Here is a 21869-nt window from a genome sequence, read left to right as displayed (position 1 = left end):
TATTAATAGAGAAATAAATAATTTAATTTTAGTGATTTTTAAGAAGTACAGTAATTATTGTTAAGTATTAATATTTCAACTACTTCTCTGTTATGAGAATTAATTTTAAATCAAATTTAAACCTTACAGACAGATCAAACAAATGTTTGAATTAACAGAGTTTCAAAGATAAGATATAGCTTCACTAAACCAAATGAAAAATTAAAACTCTTAAATTATTTCAGTTCTGTCCACAGTTATAAAAATTGATTTTTGAAAGAGTTGTGGCTTACGGACTCAGAATAGAATTTGCATCCTAACCCAGAACTTAATGTTGCATGACTAAATTAGAGTAGTCTATGTGTATCTTCCTTCATCCATAATATAGCACTGATATACACTATAGTATGTACTTCCAAGGTCAAATGTAACAACCTTCAGGCAGCACTTACTACAAAGCAAACACTCAGTGAAAACCATTAAAACAGTACTTCTCTTAAATTTCATTTGTATTTACTTAAACAGGTATGCCGTGCTCATCAGGGATTAGTGGAACCTAACGCTAACATGTGACCTAGACATGACTGCCCAAGAGGCATCAGAGTAATAGACCAGGGTCATGATGAGTTTGGCTTTTGTGAGTAGGATAGACTGATTGAATGGCTGTAGTCCCAGTGTGTGAGCTACTTACCAATTCATGACAATAAATCTTATAGTTGAACTGTGACTGAAGCTATAATTTACATTTTGAAATGATGTTTATATTAATAGACTGTTAACAGGTCAAAGATGTGAGGACTAGAAATGCTCTACATTTGTTCAACCATTTTCTATCTAAAGATACAGAAGCTTGCATGGGAGAGTTATCTGAGTCTCTCACCATGATCTGCCTTACTAGCAAGCTAACAATAAAGGTTCTTCACAGATAAATATACTTCTGCTTGAGATTGGAATCATTCATCCACACAGAAAAGTCAGTCTTATTATGTAGCTACATGTACTTTGAACTCTGTTACATTATTTCCTAACTTTGACCTCTAGTATGATCCATAATTCTTAAAGCTACTTTCACATGGATGGTAAATGCGATTTCCCTAATTTACGAAATGAGTCCAAATACCTTTTTTAAATTATAAACCATAAGCACTTAATATCATGAGCAACCTGTAGTCCCTGTTTGCTTAACTCACATTTGCCATTCTTGTTAGAAAACAGATACACGTAATAATAAGTAGATGGGTGTACATAACCATGTTCCAATAAAATAGGAATTTATTATTGAAACACCCAGAGGCTTCAGTTTATCTCTGATGCACTTTACTCGACCTTGTGCTGTAGGGGATAGTGTTCATTATGAAACAAACTAATTCCTCAATTAAAAAAATTGAACAGTTGGTAGATTAATTCCATTTCAAACCTGTACTTACTTATCTGGTATTGCAAGAGATAACCAGTTAAATTTCCATTTAGCTTCTTAGGAAGGCCCCAGGATAAGGTGGCAGTGTCTTTATCAACTTTGATAACTTTGAGAAAACTTGGTTGTTCAGGTACTAGAAAACACAAGACCATATATAGATGCTTATAAACTAATAAATCCTAAGAAAAACCCCAAATCTCCCCCATGAGATTCCACATTAATAGAAACTCAGATGTGAATTCCTATGAGCTGCACATTAACTTTTAAAAATTAAGGAACTGTTTAACATAGTCATTAAGTAATTTGCATAAATGGCAGCTTCCACATTTATTCTCTCACCTCCTTCTGGTGTCTGAAATATATAAGGCTCGCTCTCTGGACCAGCTCCTTTGGAATTATAGGCTAAGACTGTTAAGTGAAATTCACTAAAGGGATCTAGGGAAGGAACCATTCCAGAGTTTCGCTGGCCTGAAAACCTTAGAATGTTCACTTCTTTGGGATGTGTCCTTCCATCCAACAGGCTTTTTGTTTTCCACCAATTTATCTGTAATGAAAAAGCAAACCCTTTAACACAACCACTATAAGACCGGATGCTCAGTTGATCTCTTGAATTCAGTTTAAAATCTCAGGCAAGAAACAAATTCAGCAGTTATCCATTAGGAAGTAAAAACAAAACAAAAAAAATATTTAAAAAAATCATCCTAGTACCAACCTGGTACCCTCTTAGAAGTCCGTGGACTGTTTCCTTAGGAATTGATGACCAGGTAACTTTAACTAATGTACTGTTCATAACATCCACACGATGGATCACAGGAGCTGTACTAGGATCTATAAAGCATTTAAGGTTGATTAGCATCCAATGACTTGCACACAATCCTGACATAATCTCTTTCCCAAAGTGAACTTCTGACCATTTATCCTGGGGAAATCACATGTGTGGTATTCAGTTTCTTATTACAGAGGACTTTCTTGTCTCACAGGAGTTATTATATCATACTAAGAAATGGTGGCAGAAATAAGGACAAAAGCAAATAGAAATTTAAACCCATGTCCACTGGAATTGTCTTTGAACTAAAAAAAAAAAAAAAAAAAACCAGCTCCAATAACCCAAAGAAATGATTTCAGAATTAGGTTAATATTAATAACGGCAGTTGTACTCATCAGATTTTGAATTATTTGTGGATTTCTTTAGTAAACTTGTCATGGCCCAGGGTAATCATGGTAAATGGAACTTCAAACTGAGAAAAATGCCTTCTTACATTGCCTTTCAGCAAGTCTTGTTGGGGCAGTTTCTTGATTCATTTACTGATCGTGGAGGGCCTTACCCACTGTGGGTGCTACCTCCCCTGCGTTTTTGTACAAAAAAGAGGGATGACCAAGCTAAGAGAACAATTCAATAGGCAGCAAACCTTCATGGTCTCTACAACAATTCCTGCCACCAGGTTATTATCTTTAGTTTCTACCTTGATGCTCTTCAGTGGTGGAACATGAGTAGTAAGCTGAAATACTTTCCTACCCACATTGCTTTTGATAATGGTGTTTATCATGGCAAAGGAAATATAACTAGGATAATAGTCAATATCAATTGACCATGTACTATGCTTTAGCTACTTAGAGAAACTCTACCAGGATCAACTCATATACACTTTAGCATATCCTTATGTGATTAGCATTGCCATTTTGTCCTACAGATCTGAGATTACTAGAAAGGAGACATCAAGACAAATTGCTCATAAATGATGTCCTTTGTGTCCTTTGATTGTAGTACAATAATTTGAAGACTGGTAGAATGAGATATTATCTGTCATTATTGACCTTTCCCTCTTTATTCAAATACATGAATCTGACACAAGAAGAAAATAAGAATGTGCCCTAATGTGCGAAGTTGCCCAATGCAGTCCTTTACTTTTTGGAAGTGTAATTGCAGCAGTTTTTATGCTATTAGTTCTTAATAATATAACCTCATGTGGGCTCATTCAAAATTGTGCATATGGTTAGAATTTATGTTCAAATCTGAGTGTGTATATTATCTGTATTAGGAAGTCTCCAGGTATGCAAATGATGTCCAGACAACTGTGGCAGGCTGTTGCTAAGAAGTCCTAGACACAAAATGTAAATCTAACAAAACCTTGAAAACCCCATGATGATTATGTTCCTTCCCTAAGTCCTGTGATAATGGTTCCAGGTCTTTGATTTTCAAAATACAAAGAAACAGGTTGTTTGAGAAAGCAGAAACTTTAAAAAACACTTATTTTGTTGTTATGATTTGGTTTTTTTTTTTTTGTTTTTACAACTTTATGTTTTGACACTGTTTCATGTGTCCCAGGACTCAAATTTGTCATGTAGCCAAGGATGGCCTTAACCTTCTGATCTTCCAACCTCTATCATCTAAGTACTGGATTTATAGGCATTTGCCATTGCATCTAGCATTTTGTCATGCTGCTGCTTCAATACAGAGCTTTGCCCTTGTTGTGCCAACACCCTATCATCAAGATACATCTCCAGCCAAAGTACTTCTTTAGCATTCTATGATGACCAAAATCAACCCTGTCAGGTATGTATGTATGTATTTATTTTTTTTTGTATCACAGGTAATATATTCTCTTTGCAAGTAGTATATACTCAGAAATTTTGAAACAAATTATTAACTTGATAATGTTCTTGATGTGCTAAGAATTTAAGGATGAATCACTTACAGTCTTCCCCTGAATAGAGTGTTACTGGCTGAGGCTCAGGTCCAGAGCCTAGTTGATTGATGGCTTGGACCTGGACATCATAAGGAGCATAGACAGTAGGTGTCATCACACGTAGTGTGTGGTTTGTAACTATTTCTTCTTCCCACTCTTCAGGGGCTCCCTGGGGCTTCCAGCTCACTCTGTACTCCAGTCCTGGCCCATTCTGCTCCATAGATTTCAATGGCTAAAACAGAAATCAAAGTTCAGTAGATGTACTTACTGATTATTGATATATTGACCTATAGATAGCAGTGACTACTTTAAAAAATATAATTGGAAAAATAGAGATCTTAACTAGGTTCCTTTGAGCCAGGAGCAGATTTGTCATTTTATCAGTTTAATTTTATATAGCAATCTTTCACTATGGCAAGACATGGAATGTCAATACTTTAGAATTATACACCTATGGTAAAATATAAATGTCCATATGCAAAATATCTAATAAATTGCAAATAGTCTTTTGGGTTTTCTTAAGCTTCTGCTATGCTCTACATTTTTACTACCAAAAAACAAAAACTATGTGGCAATGAACTCTTGGATCAGGGCCCGCCCCTCAGGCAGAATATTTTCTTCCATCAGATTTTGTCTCATCACCCATGAAAAGAGAGAGATGGGGCTATATTTAATTCTGGAAAATGTACACCTTTAAAGAGAAGACCCAGCTCCGTAAATCCTCTCTTTCTAATGAATACTTCTACATTTCCTTGACCCAAAATGGCTTTTTTACTTACTTTATTTTGTTGTCTAGGAAGGTTTTGTAGAAGAGTTTCTGATTTTTTTAAATTAAGAAATCAGTTATTTCCATTTTAGTATTTAATTATGGGAAACAAAAGAAAAATAATGTGGATTAAAGCACCTATTTAATTTCACATATGAGCACTTCATTTAAATTATTCAGATTTGTAAAAAATTCATTTATTATATATTTTTCATCCTAAGCTTGGAAGTTGATTTATATTGAGAGTAATTTTGCTTGTGTACATGGGTGATTAAATGTCATATAAAATGCTCTTGTAGCATTTACTATGCTTCTTCATTCAGAACAACTAGCTAAAATACTTATCAGAAGCACTGGTTGGATCACATTGAAAGCAGCATGCTTTATCGACAAATCATTTTAGTTTTATATTTATTCCAAAGTAACTACTTACATTAACTAAAAATGTTCATCAAGACAATAAATGACTCATATTTCCCAGAGCTACTTTTTATATTTGCATGTGCTACAAAGTATTATTCAAAATATTTCAGTGTCATATAGGCATTGGTCTAAAGTCATACAATAACTAGAGTCCTAAACATTTTCAGATCATTAAAATATGAGCATTATTTAAAGAACTGTTTTTACTTTTAATTCCGTGCATGGGGTGTATCTGGGTGTAGGTATGTATGTGTAGGTGAATACAGGTGCCAATGGACTCCAAAGAAAGCATTGAGTCTCCTGGAGCTGAGGTTGCAGAAGATAATGATGCACCCATTATGGGGCCTGGGAAAAACCTCAGTCGTCTATAAAACAGTGTATGCCCTTATTCAACAAGTCAACTCTCTAGTCATTAATACAAGGTTTTAGTGCCAAACTACAAAAAGAATCACATTTTTCAATCCTTAATGACGATAAATATGTAAAAATAGTACTATTCAATTTGCTTATGTTTGGCTCCAAGAAAAAAAGTAAACAATTTTCTCTGACAAATTTAATATACACCGTGCCAGTGTTAAGAAAAATTACTTAAGCTGTATATGGCCAACTCTTTGTTTCCTGGGATCCTAAAGGAATTTTGTATTTTGATTTGAGGTAATAGTCAAAAGACTTCAATAATTCTCAAAGAACATTACAAAACCACAGTCTTAAAAGAGGAACGATGAACCAGATGAAGGGGCCACTGGCCTTCTCTTTCTCTTCTAGCAGTGTCCACAAGGAAGAGGTCTCCAGAAAGACATCATTAAGTTAGCTATCTAGGAATCCACAGATGTCCTATGAAGGTCCTGAGAAACCTATTCTGATGTTAGCAACACTTCTTATATATAATATTCTGGAAAAAATAGTCTATGCATGTAACAAACGGAGCCACACAAGAGGCAAGTTTATACATATCAGTTTAGACATCGAAGAAACTGACACTTTACCATAGTTTTTAAAACACTATTTGAACTTACTAATTTTATGATAGAAATTGTATGTACTCATTGTAGACCACATGTTGCTTTAGATATGTTTATACTGTAGAATATGAAACAGGTAAAAATCATGTAAGTTTGCACTGTATTATACATATGTATCTGAGTAGTGAGAATAGTTAAAATTCACCCTGCTACCAATTTCTAAGAACACAGAAAATTTCTAAAAATCCTCACCTTGCTGTTTCCTCATTTTTACATTTAATTCAACTTAGTTTCATTTTAAATATAGGCTGATTCTTTTTCTTTTGAAAATTTTCAGTGCAGATTATTAAACTTTGAGCACTTAGGAGTTGATTACCTGGGCTATGTCCATTTAGGATGGTAATTGAAGAGCTTTCTAATTCCCTACCTTGATGTCTGGGTGAATTGGTTCATTTGTTTGTTGTTTAGGTGTTAGTCATCCGTTTTCTTCCAAGTTAGTTATGTTATTGGAATCAATTTTAAAATTCATATAAATATGCTTAAAAACAAAGGGCAGAAACTATCAAGCAAGAAGTATTTAAAAAGCATTGTAGAAGATCTAAATCCACACTTTAATATGAAAAATTTTTAAGAGAATGACACCATTTACCTTTTCTTCTCTCCAGTCTCTCTTAGAATCCTGCCTTGTTTTCTCTTAACATTGAAGCTTTTTTTTCTTTACTTGGTATTGTTACATACAAACACACACATACACACACACACACACACACACACACACACACACACACACTTACATACCTAAATATATACATACAACCTGTTCAGTCTATTTACTTTTACTTGTATGTATGTGATTTCAGGACTGACCATTTGGTATTAAATAACATTTAGGGTTTTCCTTCACAGGGAAGACTTTTTCACTTTTAGCATTCCTTAGTTGCCTGTAGTTATCTTTCTACATGAGGGGCCTAGAGTCTCTTCAGTAGAAGAGAAATCATAATTGGTACTGGAACCTAGCCAATCACTTGTTAGAGAGGTCATGGTTGTTACTGAAGAATCCATTACTACCAATTTACTAAACAAGAATAATTCCAAACTGCATCCTTCATATAAATCCATATGCTGGCAGATAGGTGTATCTCTCAAAGAAATTTCTCTTTCCTTTCAATAGAAAAAGAAAATTTAAGAAAAGGGTAACTAAACAAAATAGAATAAGTAACTATGGGGTTCTCAGACCCAGTGGATTAATTTCAAACGTAACTCCTGGTTCCAGAAGAAACTTGAGAATTATATAATAAAATAAGAGGATAGAGAAAGTTATTTTGGAAGACATAAACTGTTTTTACAAATACAAAGAGTGTTTTTATTTAGGGACATTTGCTAGTGATACATTTCTATAGTGTGAGGAAGGAAAATTCCCAGTGTCTAAAGTCTGAAGTTGAGAAATGATGAGGTTGTCATCAGAGTCAGAAGTAAATATCTGTAAGACTTTGTCTTCTGTTGTCATCTTTAACATACGGTGACTAAAGATGAAAGATTTGTTTTTACTATATTTTAATTGTGAAAGTATCTAAAATATTTGAGGTAAAAATACTAGTAATTTGAAATTTCTCATAACCGATTCTATGTAGATCAATTTGTCATTAAATCAATTTCTAGAATTATACTCCATTTTAAACTCATTCCTTTTGCTTGTTATTTAGTTCTTGGGGTTGAATATATGCTCTCATTCATTTGAGGCAAGCACTCTATGAGTGAGCTACCAGTAAGTTAAATCACTAACCCTATTTGCAGCAAACCCAATCACTGTGGTCCTAAAACACTGACAATAACCCAAAAATTTTGCTTGATTCCCCAATCTTATTTCATCATTCTTAAAAAAATACTGTTGCATCATTAGAGTTAGCAAGTCAACTTAAAATGATAAACAAATACCAAAGAGAGACAGATTAACTAACAAATGAATTCATACCTCCCATTTTATAATCATTTCCTTGGGTTGAGACGCTTGAACTCTGATGTTCTGTGGATTCTTGTCTGGAGCTGAGAAATGATAAGTGTTAAAATTATTAAGTTTTTACTTCAGAATATCATATAACACCCAACAACTAAATTTTAATTAAACATTTAAATAATTAAATATTTTACAGTATTTATTAAATTCAGTAGTTTCTAAGAAGTTTTAAGATAGCTTTGCAGAATAAATTTTATTAAGAGGAGTAAGATAGAATTTTTTTTTTTTTTTAAGATTTATTTATTTATTTATTTATTTTATGTATGTGAGTACACTGTCACTCTCTTCAGACACACCAAAATAGGGCATCAGATCCCATTGTAGATGGTTGTGAGCCACCATGTGGTTGCTGGGAGTTGAACTCAGGACCTCTGGAAGAGCAGTCACTTCTCTTTATCGCTGAGCCATTTCTCCAGCCCTAAGATAGAATTCTTAAAGATTTACAAGTATATGATTTGCTGCAGGTGGAAAGTATATGATTTGCTGCAGTTATCTTAAATTTAAGCCTGCTTCTTAAAATTTGTAGCTTGTTTTAAGAAACATTTTTGTTTTCAAACTGTAGTTTTCTGCCACAATTATTGAGTGAAGTATATGCTGTGTATATATGTCTGTAGAAGAATGAATCTGAACTTTATGTGTCAATATCAACAAGCAACTTTTATAGATATCAAATTGAAAGTAGTATGTAATGCATGCATGAAATACATTCATGCAGATGCATTTTATTGGAAACATCCTAACAAGGATTTTAACACTGAATCCAGTATAAACTAAAACCATGCAGGTACCAGATTGAAGTTTTACTTCATCTTGCTTCTTCTTTAATCAAAAATGTTGACTATAGCCCAGCATACTTATTTTACTCAGGAAAAATCAAACACCATTTTATGACCATGGTATTTCTCAATGCTAATTCTATCATATATATTGTTTCTATACTATCTCTGTTGGGGATTCATAAAATTATCCTGATAATTTAGATAAGTATGGAAATACATCAATTTTCAATTCTTAAGAAAGTAACACTAGTACACAGTTACACATTTTTAAATGATCTTTATATGAGCTAATGGTGTTTCTTCTATCTTCTGAACTTCCATTTAGAATTTCCATGATGAACTCGGCTTCAAATATGATATTGATATTTAGCTGCTGAAACTTATGCAGAATACTATTTTTTCTCACACAACGTGCACCGATTCCAATCTCCTTTTCACTATTAAATAAATTTACAACTCTAAAACAATACACCTCTGACATTGTATAATGCTAGTTCATAAATCTTTTCAAACTAGTTTGAGGAATCTAAAATCATATATTATATGCCTGATAGCTTTTAATGCATTTAAAAACAATGATTTGGCCAACATAAAATATTGTCTTAGAAACCTGATGTTAGAGCTTCCATACCTGCTGGTGGAGTTTCATGGTAGTCTGATGGCCGGCTGGGGTAACTTCGTCCGACTTCGTTCACAGCTGTGACCCTAAACTGATATCTCACATATGGAGCCAAAGATAACACAATGTCTGTTTCTTCTCCCTGGACTCTAGTTAGCTCCTCCCACTTTCCAGGTTCCTCTCTGTTTCCTTCAAATTCTACAATGTACTCTGAGGGAAGAACATGAACAAGCCGTTAGGACATATTGAATCTGTTGAAGGTTTATTAAGATTTTTTGCAATATTAAAAGTTTATTTTAAAAGGAAGAAAAATTATATTGGAGCTTACAGAAGAGTTTTTTTTTTTTGAAAGTTAGAATCCCTGGGTTCATTTCCCAGAACTTATACAAAAAAGTTGGTAGTGTGCATTTGTAATCCTAGTACAAGAAAGGTAAAAAGTAGAGAATCCCTAAGGTTCCTAGGCAGCTAGCCTACTCTACTTGACAAGTTATGGGCCATGAAACATCCTGTCTCAGAAATAAACAACCTAGCAACCCAAAAGATAGCCAGTGCTTAAGGACTGACACCCAAGAATGATTGCTGGCATACATATACCTGCATACGCGTTCACACACAGACACACACACAGACACATAGACACACACATGTACATGTTCACATACACACACCCACATCTGATTACACAGGAATTTGCATACACCAAAACAACAAGGTTGAAGAAAAGAGCAGTGTCATTTCCAGGAAAATGAGTTAAACTGGAGAAAACCATCTTAAATTAAAGCCAATCTCAGGAACACAAAATTATTGGTCCATTTTCATTGATGAATTTTAGATAAATACAAAATCATGATCATACATGAGACATGAAAGTTGAGTTAATGCTATTAAACTGAACAGGACATATATACTAGCAAGAGGATGGTAGTAGGAAGGAGGGTAGGGGAGTGTGAGGAGAAGTATGATCAAGGAACAATATATATATTTGTACAAAAACTTAGAAATATATAAGCAATTACATGCAGTTCATAAGAGTGTTTTCAGAAGGTTAATCCAGGGACTGGAGAGATGGCTCAACAGTTAACAGCACTCGCTGCTCTTACAGAAGAGCCGGGTTCAGTTTCTAGCACTCACACAGCAGCTCACAGCCACCTTGAACTCTAGTTCCAGGACACCCAATGTCCTCTTCTTACCTGTACAGATACTGCATTTATGGGTTGCACAGACATACAAGCAGATAAACTCACATACATAAAATAATAATAATACATAAATCTAATTTATTACGTAGTCTACTGTCTATTGTGTAATCAAAATCACCCTGTTACTATTTTGACTCTCCTAGGTAAAGATAAGGGTCATCCCAAGCTCTCTTACCGCTGATTTGGCTGTTGTGGTCATCTCCCGCTTCCCAGGACAGCCGGACACTCCTGTTTTGTCTTTCTGACAAGTGAAGATTTTCTGGAGGATCTGGAACACCTAATCAGTAATAAAAGATAGCTATAACAGGACAGCAAGAAGCTTACTGGAGCAATAGGGATGTCAAAGCAGAGATGGTTCCATGTGACAGGCATCATGTTTTTTCGAGGCTTTTACAGATCCTTTGTCAACAGCCAAGTTCAGCTTCCTGAGATGACTTAATACTCAAAGGTTCCAGTGTGTCTATAAATCCTCCTCTCTGAGGATGCACCAGAATGATGGTAAGAATTACTTTTTATATGGGCATGCTTTTTTTTAAAGTTCTCAAAGCACTCTTATCTGTGTTACTATTTGGTGAGAGTGCTTGTCTCTCTTGGGTGTGGATTCAAAGAGAAGCTGAGCCTTTGAAATATTGACTTTTTGTCAATGATACATGAAAATAACAATAAAATAATCTATCAAGAAACTACCTGAGAATTTGTCTAAGCTCAGCTGTGAATGACCTGCTACCACTTGGCTTCTTTATAAATTAACGTGATCTTAATACTTGGGGTGGAAACAAAAGAAAGCAGTAAAGAGAAGATTGCTGCCTTCTTGCCCTGATTTCCAAGTTGAGAAACATTTGCAGGTTCCCTTCCTTTCTGAGATCACTCTGAATTATACATATTCCTACAACCCTGAGCTTCTAGTTTGTTTGTTTGTTTGTTTGTTTGTTTGTTTCACAAATGTTGCCCCCTTTCCTGGTCCTTTCTCAAAAAGTTCCTCCCTCTCCCCTCTCCTTCCCCTCTGAGAGGGTACCCCCCCACTGGCGGTATCCATTGACCCTGGTGCATCAAGTCTCTGCAGGATTAGGCACATCTTCTCAGATGGAGGCCAGACATGGCAGCCCTCTGATAATATGTGTTAGGGGCCCCGGAACAGCCCATGTATGATCTTTGGTTGAGCTTCTATTTCAAATGCACTCTTCTCCATACCTATACCTACTGACCACAGCAGTTCTCAAAAGACCATGTTAGGCTGACAGGGCATTAGAATTGTCTGAAGAATAATACTTAACAGTAAATGTCACCTGTTTTCCTTATTTCTAGTTTACTGAAGTAAGGATGTCTAGAATGTGTACTTGCAACATTATTGGCAATGTGATAATTATGCATGATCAAATTTAGAAGATATGATGGCTCTCTAGGGGATCACTAATTTCCTCCAGATCATCCTGATCTATCTGCTAGGTTCTTCAACTCTTTTGGACTAAAGGACTTTTAAGAGAAGGGATGTCTTATTAATCTTTGTATTGTTCTTAGTGCCTTGCTCATAAGTGTTTTACAACTAAATAAGAAAGTAAAAATTATAGTCACTTCAATCATACCAATAATTATCCCATGAAATCAATAAAAATTATATCCTATGGTTATATGTAAACAAGACAGGGACAGTAAGCTTTACATGGTTGTTCTGCAATTTATTTTAATTTTTACTATAATTAATAGTAGTCAGTTTTACATATATTAACAGCTTTTATAGAATCTTGGCCTGATAGTTTACATATATTAACAGGTTTTATAGAATTTTTGCCTGGTAGTCTCCATCCATCCATGGAAAAAAAATCTTATTTCAAATAACCTTTACCTTCAAAATTTGCACTAATATTCTTAAGTATTCAAGGACATTTACTGTAGCTTGGAGGAGACAGTATGGTTATTATCCATGGTGGCCTTTAAGGTTTCCCAAATTCTTGTAGGTTTATATTGACAAAAGCATTGTTTAAAGTTTAGAATGGCAAATTCTTACTTTTAAAGTCTAGTGCAAGTATGTATTCAAAAATCAAGGACTTAAGAAAAATTTTTCACTGGGGCTGCAGGTGGGCTGCAGGTGGGCTGCAGGTGGGGCTTCAGAAACACATTACTTGCCAGGTGTGCACAAAGCTAGTTCAATCCCGCACTCCACAGAAGGCGTACGGCAAGCCCAGAGAGCTGACGTTCTCTTGAGGATTCAGTAAGAATCCAGTACGCCCTGAGGGTGTCCATCCCATCCCAATCACCATGCTTCATTTGAGGTGAAAATCTGATTCCTTGGAACATCATCAAATGGAACCAGAACAGAGAGGCTTTTATGAACTCAGTCTCAAAGTATTTTTATGTTAATTTTATTCTTCTGTAATTAACGTCTGACTAAGTTTGTTTATGTCTGGGTTTTAAAAACACTTATCTAGGACAAAATATTTTAGAAATGTTATCTGTTCCAATATCATTTTATGGCCAATTATTGATGTTTTAATTAGATATTAAAACTAAAACTTATAATTTGAAACCAATGAATCAGTTATTAAAAATCCATTCTATCTTACCTAAAATTCTTTAAATATTACTAAAATTTTTTTGCAGGTTACTAAACTTTTTTTTGCAGGTTACTATGCACATAAATGGTATCATAGCCACTGTTTAAATTACCAAAATGTCATGGTAGTAGAAAATAAAGGACAATTCATAAGGGTGAATTTTAAATTTTGCAAGAAAACACAGAACGTGGGTACCAACCAGCAGAAAGCCAATTTTTTATTGCTACCATCACACAAAATACTGAAGGGTAAAGCTCATATGACTGGATACATCATATTCATGCTGCCTGAGATGCATCCTTGCTTACTAGATGTTCTGCTTCTTTCTCTTCTTCTTCTTCTTCTTCTTCTTTTTTTTTGATGTTCTGCTTCTATATCTGGCAAATATTGCTGGAATAGTTACTAAAGGATTCAATAATTTCACTTTCAGAGTCCTGAATGAGGCTCACTTACCTAGAGCTAAACATCTTATCCAATGAGCCAAATCTATAGTGTCTACCACGTAGGCTGTACTTGGTTGGACTCAACTTAGTAGCTTTGGTTTCCTAAGAAGGACTCCAGCATCAGTTTGCTCCTTTTCTATAGATGGGAACTGTTAAGATATCTATAGTGGGTGACATCTCAGGTAATACTTAGGTCATTACATTAGGAAATGTCAATAGGTATTAGCAGTAACTCCTCAAATACATGTGGGAAGTGTCCAGAGCTGGGTTTTGAGGTTGACTTGGAATATTAGTGGTAGGAGCATCCCTTCTGAACAGATTGTGTAGTAAAGCCTTCTTAGAGGAACCGTGACATTGGCAATAGGATTCAGCAAGCCTACATACTGTGCAAGAATGGGCCTGAACACGCTCCACAGTTATCAGGGTGCTATATCTGTAGCATCAAATGAAAGCTACAGCTTAAATGGCTTTCTGATGCTTTCCTCACAGGGCAGGCTTGCAGGTCTAAGAGCTTGTGGGGATTCAATGGAGAAAGACAATCGGAAAACAGCCAGCAGACGGTTTGATGCTCTACATGCAGGTGATCTCAGGGCTAACTGCACGGATGGGACTTGTGATGTGTGCATACTCTTTTCCAATTAGTGCTTTTAAAATTTCAAATATATTCTTTTAAAGAATACTTGATGTCTGCACTAAACTTCATGGGGAAATAGAGCTGAGACAAGTTTCCAGTATAGAACAAAACCATCAAGCACCCACCACTGAACAATCGCATTCCCAGTTTTCCAGAGAGCCCAACTTTAGGAACAGGTGGATTGAGACCTTTGGTTATCTTTCCACTGTCAGTACCCCTTCTCTCCTGCTGCTATCGGCAAACTTCCCATAAAGGGAAAAGAAATTAATTCATAATTAATTCAAATTATGAATTAATTTCTTTTATACAAGAAGAGTAGAAATAATTTTTAGGTGATGTTGCACTTTAAACAACAATGACAAAAATTTAAAAAATGAAAATTCACTATATGAGCAGAGGCTTCAGGGATCATTGACTTTATTACCTAGAAACAAGGGAAGTTAAGGCTCACAGGACACATAGGCAGAGATCTCTTTCACTTGTTTTCACTTACCAAGGACAGTTACTTGAGTTTTTTCCGAAGTACTATCAAGAGCAGTTTGAGCAGAACAGGAGTAAATGCCCTGATCGTCTTCTGTGATGTTAGATATGGTCAGATTACCTCCGTCAATCACTATTCTGTTGGGGGGAGAGGGAAGGCAAACACAAAGTCCATCATGAGGGTAAGAACAGCTGCAATGAAAGAAATACAGTCCATTAACAACACACGATGCAATCTCCTTCATAGAAAACGAGTCAAGAGAGTGATGAAACCAGTTCGTACCCTGAAGCTGTTACTGGAGAAGGACACTGATGAAGATAGAGAATAAAGTTTTACATTGTGCACACATGACTACACAGTATTAAATAGGATCACAATTTCCAAAATTACAAAATCCAACCATCTGTGACCCATAGGCTGTGAAGAAACTCTGGGCTAGCTGCCATATCCAAGAAGCACACCCCGATAATGGAGCTAGGATGCGCTTACGGAATTCATATGATGTAAGCAGAGAACAGAATAAAGGAGGATGCTTGTGAGAAAAGAAGATTCTAGAACCCTAGACAATTCCACAGAACCAGACTATATAATGAAATCTGACAATACCCTTTTTGATATTTCCCTTTCCTCTAAGAGTTAGCTTCCAAGATATATAATAATTAAAGCATTTAGCGTTTTTGAACACTAGGTGGCAGTCCTGTACTTCATTCTTCAAATTATTTCAATTTAAATCTCGGTTGTATGTATTTTTGGCAGTTTGCAATAGTTTGCTTTGCAAAATAATTCCCTCATCAATTTTATTTTTAAATCTATACTTATATAGATACTAGCTACATGTATCCTCATAATTTTTACATTAAGTTCCATTAAATTTAAAATATATTCACAATAATAGCTATTCAGTTGAAAAATATTATTAATGCTTTGTGTGTATGTGTGTGTCTGTGTGTGTGTGTGTAAAGGGTGGCAGTACTACATAGTTAAAAATTTTAATGCTAAATTAAAAACTTAAAATTTTGAAGAATAGAAGACAAAATTCAATCATATGTGACTGCCTTTTGACTGGAGGTAGTGCCCCTTCTTCTTACATAAATTTGTATAATGAAAAGTTGTCATCCAGTATTAATAGCTGTTGACGGGCAAGAATTACACTATAATAACTTTGGGGCCACGGCTGAGACTACTGCCTTTACCTTGAGAAATACCATATGTGCATGTCCAGAGATATTATCAACAAGGCCAACATAGTAACATTCATGAAAGGATCCAACTCGAGAAATGGTGACTGAATGCTCCAAAAAGAATAGTGAACAATGATTTGTTTCCTAGACTTTCTAAGGCCATTAGATCTTAATCCATAATAATCTTAGGCTCGAACTTTAATTCCTTCTCATCAAGTCACGTTGTAAAAAATGGTGGTTGAAAGGCATCAAGCAGACTGTGCGACGGTCCCAGTCCGTTAAGTACCAGTCTTGGGATATGAGTATCACTGAGTTGGAGTCCATTCTTTTAACCAAGACTCTGCTGCACTATCATCTAAGGAGGGCTTGTGCTATTTCTAGACCTTCAGAGTTACTATGTAACTTCAGATGAGATATGACTTCAAAATGATAATTTCCTATCTCTCACTGAAAGACAATACAAGAGGAAGCAGAACTGACCTTCGTGCCATTTAAAAGAACAAGCAGGATTTCTGACTCTTTTGATTCTGTTAGATTCTATTGATCCCTCTCTCTCTTTGATGCATTTAAACTCCAGTGATTCTCAACCCTCACTCAAGCTTTCTTCTATCTTATGAACTACTCTCATTCAGAATACTCGGACATGTATCCTCAGCCTTTCCATATAGGAGTTTTACATTCACAGATTCAACCAATTATGGATGAACAGTATCTTTAAACTTTTAAATTTTTGAACTGTACATTTTTTTCTTGTCACTATTCTCTGAGTCACAGTACATAATGGCTATTTTATGAATATTCACCCTGTATTGAGTATTAAAAATAATGCAAATGCAACTTGTATCATAAACAAAAGCATGCAATTTAAACAGAGCGGTCTCTTATAGAACATAATTTACCACACAGATTTTGGTATCTTCATAGTATTCAGCAAGGTATTCCTACAGATAGGCCAGCTAATGTTGGCAATAATTTATATAAACATAATGACTGCCAGTTATAACTGAGTATTTATGGGCAAGAAGGATTTGTGTGACAGGTGGAATAAAATGGAATGATCATTGACTTTTAGGAAGAAGTATGAACCGTGGTTCTGATAGACAATAGGGTACCAGAAGTTGGCCTCTTCTATAGCATCATAGGAGCAGGTTTTCTGAGGGGTACCCAGTATTTTTCAGATACTTGGATGACAGACTAATGCCCATGAGTAAGAGCCCCAAACAACAGTTAGCACCACTCTTGACAGCTTGCTCTTCCAGTCATCCCAATGTTTCAGAAAGCTTTTAACCTATGCAGTTAATCAGAATCTATTTCCTGCACTGAGGAAAGAAACCATGCTTTATAAAAATTAAGGAGTAAAAGCAGGAAGAAAAGCATAAAACAAAACAAAACAAAGCAAAAAACCAAACAAACAAGGAAACAATAAAAAACAAAACTAGTATTTTAAGCCCTTAACCCTGACACGAAAAATGAAACAACTGAATTATTATTTTCTTACTTTAATACAGCGTGAATAATTTTAAGACTATTTTTCTAATGAGTGCTGTTACACACACACACACACACACACACACACACACACAAAATGTCTTTTCATAGCAGTGTAATTACCTGCCATCTTCTGTGCCATTCATTGCAAAAGCTTCTCCGTCTTTACTCCAGGACAACCTCAAACTGTGTTTCAAATGTGAGTCACACTGGCTTTCACAGTAGATTTCAAGCACATGTGATTTGGGGATTCGAGGATTCTTAGGAGAAACTCTGAGCTTTGTAGCATCTGTATGTTTTTTCAGTTAAAAAAATAGTATTAGAACTACAGAGCACAGCTTATTATTATTAAATGTCCACATCCCAAGCAAACAAAATTGTTATAATCTGTCACATCCACATGTGATGTATCCTACAGCTATATTCTACTATTAAACCTGAGAAAATTTAAGTGCATGCACTGATTAATAAGTTAGGAAATTTTCTTGCTCTTGTTTGCTAACGTAAATAGCTAAAGTATTAGCTAACACATGTGTCTAGAATTTGAAAATAATATAATTTCTCACTTTGTAGTGTCCACACATATAACCATGTTATAAGGAAAATGAGCAAGTTAGTCGATTTTATATTCTTATTAATTTAGAAATTTGAGCTAAAATAGTGAAGTTCTGGCACAGTTGTACTATCCACATAAACAGGGAATTGGACAGTAAGCCCAGCAAAAGAGGATCCTGCATCTGCTTCCTTAGTCAGAAGTGTTTCCAGAGCTTACGAGGGACGGCACTATAAACATTTCATATTTACTTGTGGAGTTTTTTGGTGAATGAGTCAGGGAGCACAATGATTTAGGGTAAAAGCAATTGCTACTATCAAAACTGTGAAACTCAAACACTAATGACTATCAAGATAAGAGTCTTGGTGAAGGCTGAGCCTATCTGCAGCTTCCCAGGCCTTCATTGACGAGGAATGTCTGCTTGACAACAGTGTTTCTGGTTTAAGGAGAACAAAACAGCCTGCCCAAGCTGTCAAGCTGCTTATTATTTTTCTGAGATTGAATTTCTATGATTTTCTACTGGAATAAAACACAGAATGAAAAAAAATATACTAAGACAGATATTTCTTAAGACACTGTCACCTACCACTAAGGATACACAGCCATCTGCTAAGGTGGCCCAAATCCAACATCACACCCTGCCATACTAGCCGTAGTCTTTGAGATGAAATGCAAGGGAGGGCTTTTGAGAAATAATCAAAGAAATTTCAACAAGTGCTCAAACGTAAATGACACTCTTTCATCTGAGGACACAAGAAGCAACTGGCCCCTATAAGAATTCATGAAAGCAGAAGGATAAAAACAGTACTTCTAATATCCAAGTTTGCTGTGATGACGGCTTTTCCCATTGTATTTTCTACCCAACAGGAGTATGACCCCGCATCCTCCTCAGTAGTTCTGTAGATCTCCAGTGTGCCATTTTCGTGGGTATGGTACCGACCACCTTCGAGGGGATGTGTTTCATCAGCCACTTCCCTGTGGAGATGGAGATATGAGTCATTTTTGATAAGAACACAATGCTTGTGTGCTTCAGATATTGTTCATTGATATCACCCAGTATTATACATTCTTTGGTTACTTGATATACCTTCTGAGGTGTTCCTATGGAGACTGATTTCTCTCTTAGAATTGTCTAGGATGTATATCACAACTGGCCAACAGACTATAGCTAAAGGAAACCCAATTTCCTCCTTGTACTGTTGCCTCTGTCTGTCTCGTAACTCCTAGTACCACTTTACATGTGTCCTCCGAGCTTAATAAATACTTTCTGGCTTATTTATAGTGAACTCTTTCGTTAATGATTGCTCTGGGCTAGCAAACGGGAAAGCTAGTAATTGAAACAGATAATGAACCTTCCCAACCTCCTGCTGTCCTAGGGGGACATTGGTCATTCAGAAATATTATAAGCCGGGAAGTCTTGCCTCTCCTGTGGACATGCATTACACTTACACTATCAACTCCAGGCTCATTTTCTCTCACATTCATCCATTCTCCACACATTTCCTGTCACAGCTTGATTTAACCCTGTACATTTCACAGTAAGTGATGGCCTGTGCTCTCAGGTTCAGAGGACAAATGGGCTGCTGGCCCAGGGTTTTCCCAAAGCAGGGACGAAGCTGAGAATGGTATGGGACTTGCCTCAGACATAAATTGGGAAAGCACTTCAGAAATCAAGATAAACAATATTTTAATCAACTATTATCAAAAGTTAAAAGTCAAACACTAATGGACAAGACATCACAATTTAATTGACAAAATTGTAACTTTGAATTTCTACAGCCTGACCTCACTATTTCCATCCTAATCCAGGCCCTATAAAGCAACAGAGCATTGATTTCACAGTAAACTAACCAAACTTTATCAGTAAAGCAACTAACACAGTAAATGATTATGGTCATATGTTTAAACAACACGAGCATTTTTAAGGTCAAAATGAATGTCTTAAGTCTTAAGCATGTCTGTAATTGAGTGCAGGTTAAGACAAACAGAGGCCACAGCAACCCATAGACAGACCCATCATAGACAAAACAAAGCAATCTTAAAATTGCCTTAGGAATAATTTTAATTCGTTGTTTTCTTTATGAACACAAATGGCTCGTGTGAAAAAATAAATCCTAGACTTCTGGCCAGGGTTTTTAGGAGAGATGAGTAGTTAAATTTCTTTCCTTACTTCTCAGAGGCATTGGCTCTCTGTAGCAACACAGATGCAGTTCAGGCTTGCAAATGATGGCTCAAGAATCCGTCACACCCATTCCCTTAAGAAAACAGTAAGCATCTTACCAGACTACTGTGGCCTTGGGTGAAGCAAAGTACTCGCAGTGTAAGAAAGCACTGTACCCAACCACTGTTGCATAATTTTCTTCATTCTTAGTTTTTATCAGTGGGACAACATCTAGTCAAAAATAGTAAAAAATGAATTTTAAACCTTTCTGCAAGCATTAGGTACTGAGGTCACTTTTTATGTCCTTGGCATACTCATAAGCATGGAAGACTGTTGAACATTTTTGTACATATTCCTGAATTTCAATATTATACCAAATCAGCACATTCTAAAAAAATAATTTCAGTATGAGACCCTGACTAAAAATAAAATGAATGACACTGATTTTCTCCTCCATGGTTTTGTGTCCAAAATTCAATTGATACTTTGTACTGGAGAGATAGCTCAGTCAGTGAAGAACTTGAAAGAACTTGATATACATGAATCAGTTTATTCCCCAAAACCTATGTTTTTTGTTTGTTTGTTCGTTTCTTTAAGGCACACGTTTGTAATCTTGCCTATGGGGATTAAGAAACACATGGATCCCTGAGGCTCACTGGCGACAATCGAAAGATATTTGATAAGTTTCAGACCTGTGACCGACACTGTCTCAAAAATAAGATAGTGTTAGCACTCCTTCTAGGCTCCGCCTAAAAGTTATCTGGCATCAGTCAGATAGGCCTGGCTTACTATAAAAGGGCCTATTTGGCCCCTTCTTGCTCTCTGACCCTGCTTTCTCTCCCTACCCATTCTCTCTTCAGGTGTTCCTGGACACCTTTCTTCCCCTCCCCTCCCTCCCTCTCCCCTCCCCTCCCCTCCCTTCCCCTCTCCTTCTCCCTCTCTCTCTCTCCTTCTCCCTCTTCTCTCTTCCCTCTCCTCTCTTCCTTCTCCCTCTCCAGCTCTGCTCCCTCTCCTGTCTGTCTTTCTGTCTCTACTCCCTTCCTAACTTCCCTCCCCACGTTCCTCTGCATGGGCTTGCCCAGGCAACCCTCCCACTGCACCTTACTGCTCTCCATCAAACACATCCTGCCTCTTCTTTTTTATAAAACACAGCAGATAGTACCAGAGGAATGATAACTGAAGTTGTCCTCTGGCCTCCACATGAACACAAACACATGCACTCCCACACTGGATCTGACACTACCACCCCACAAAAAAGCAGGTGCTTGTTACTATAACTTTGAGGATTTTCCTTCAGAAAACAGCCGAAGCCATGACTCGGGTATGCTCACCAACAACGTCAATATTGGCATTGGCCAGAATAGTTCCATGAATATTTGAGGCTTCGCACTGATATACAGCAGTATGATTTGGCTGTAAGTTTGTAAAACTGATTTCTCTGGGGAACATAACGTCACCAGGAAATGGATGATCTGAAAGAGAAGAGAGAATGTCAGTATGATAAAGAGTAGAGTATAAAATATTTATGAAC

At 36.1% G+C, this 21869-nt stretch overlaps 1 protein-coding gene across 1 annotated transcript in view; it reads right to left on the bottom strand.

Moving 5' to 3' along the window:
• Window positions 1–21869, bottom strand: part of Chl1 (cell adhesion molecule L1 like) — a 148085-nt gene that overhangs the window by 10154 nt on the left and 116062 nt on the right. Inside the window, exons 11-22 of the mRNA XM_028773100.1 lie at window positions 21670–21810; window positions 20458–20569; window positions 18986–19152; window positions 17748–17913; window positions 14968–15092; window positions 11021–11122; window positions 9659–9856; window positions 8207–8277; window positions 4093–4315; window positions 2109–2224; window positions 1736–1940; window positions 1407–1529 (exon numbers count right to left, since the gene is read on the bottom strand). Of these exons, the coding sequence (XP_028628933.1) occupies window positions 1407–1529; window positions 1736–1940; window positions 2109–2224; window positions 4093–4315; window positions 8207–8277; window positions 9659–9856; window positions 11021–11122; window positions 14968–15092; window positions 17748–17913; window positions 18986–19152; window positions 20458–20569; window positions 21670–21810 (1749 nt within the window). The remainder of the gene's footprint in view (window positions 1–1406; window positions 1530–1735; window positions 1941–2108; window positions 2225–4092; window positions 4316–8206; window positions 8278–9658; window positions 9857–11020; window positions 11123–14967; window positions 15093–17747; window positions 17914–18985; window positions 19153–20457; window positions 20570–21669; window positions 21811–21869) is intronic.

This window comes from Grammomys surdaster, unplaced genomic scaffold (genome assembly GCF_004785775.1).
Source record: "Grammomys surdaster isolate TR1022 unplaced genomic scaffold, NIH_TR_1.0 220, whole genome shotgun sequence".
NCBI classification, from domain to species: domain Eukaryota; kingdom Metazoa; phylum Chordata; class Mammalia; order Rodentia; family Muridae; genus Grammomys; species Grammomys surdaster.
The sequence above is the reverse complement of the archived record's forward strand: the minus strand, read 5'-3'. Positions and strand labels throughout refer to the sequence as shown.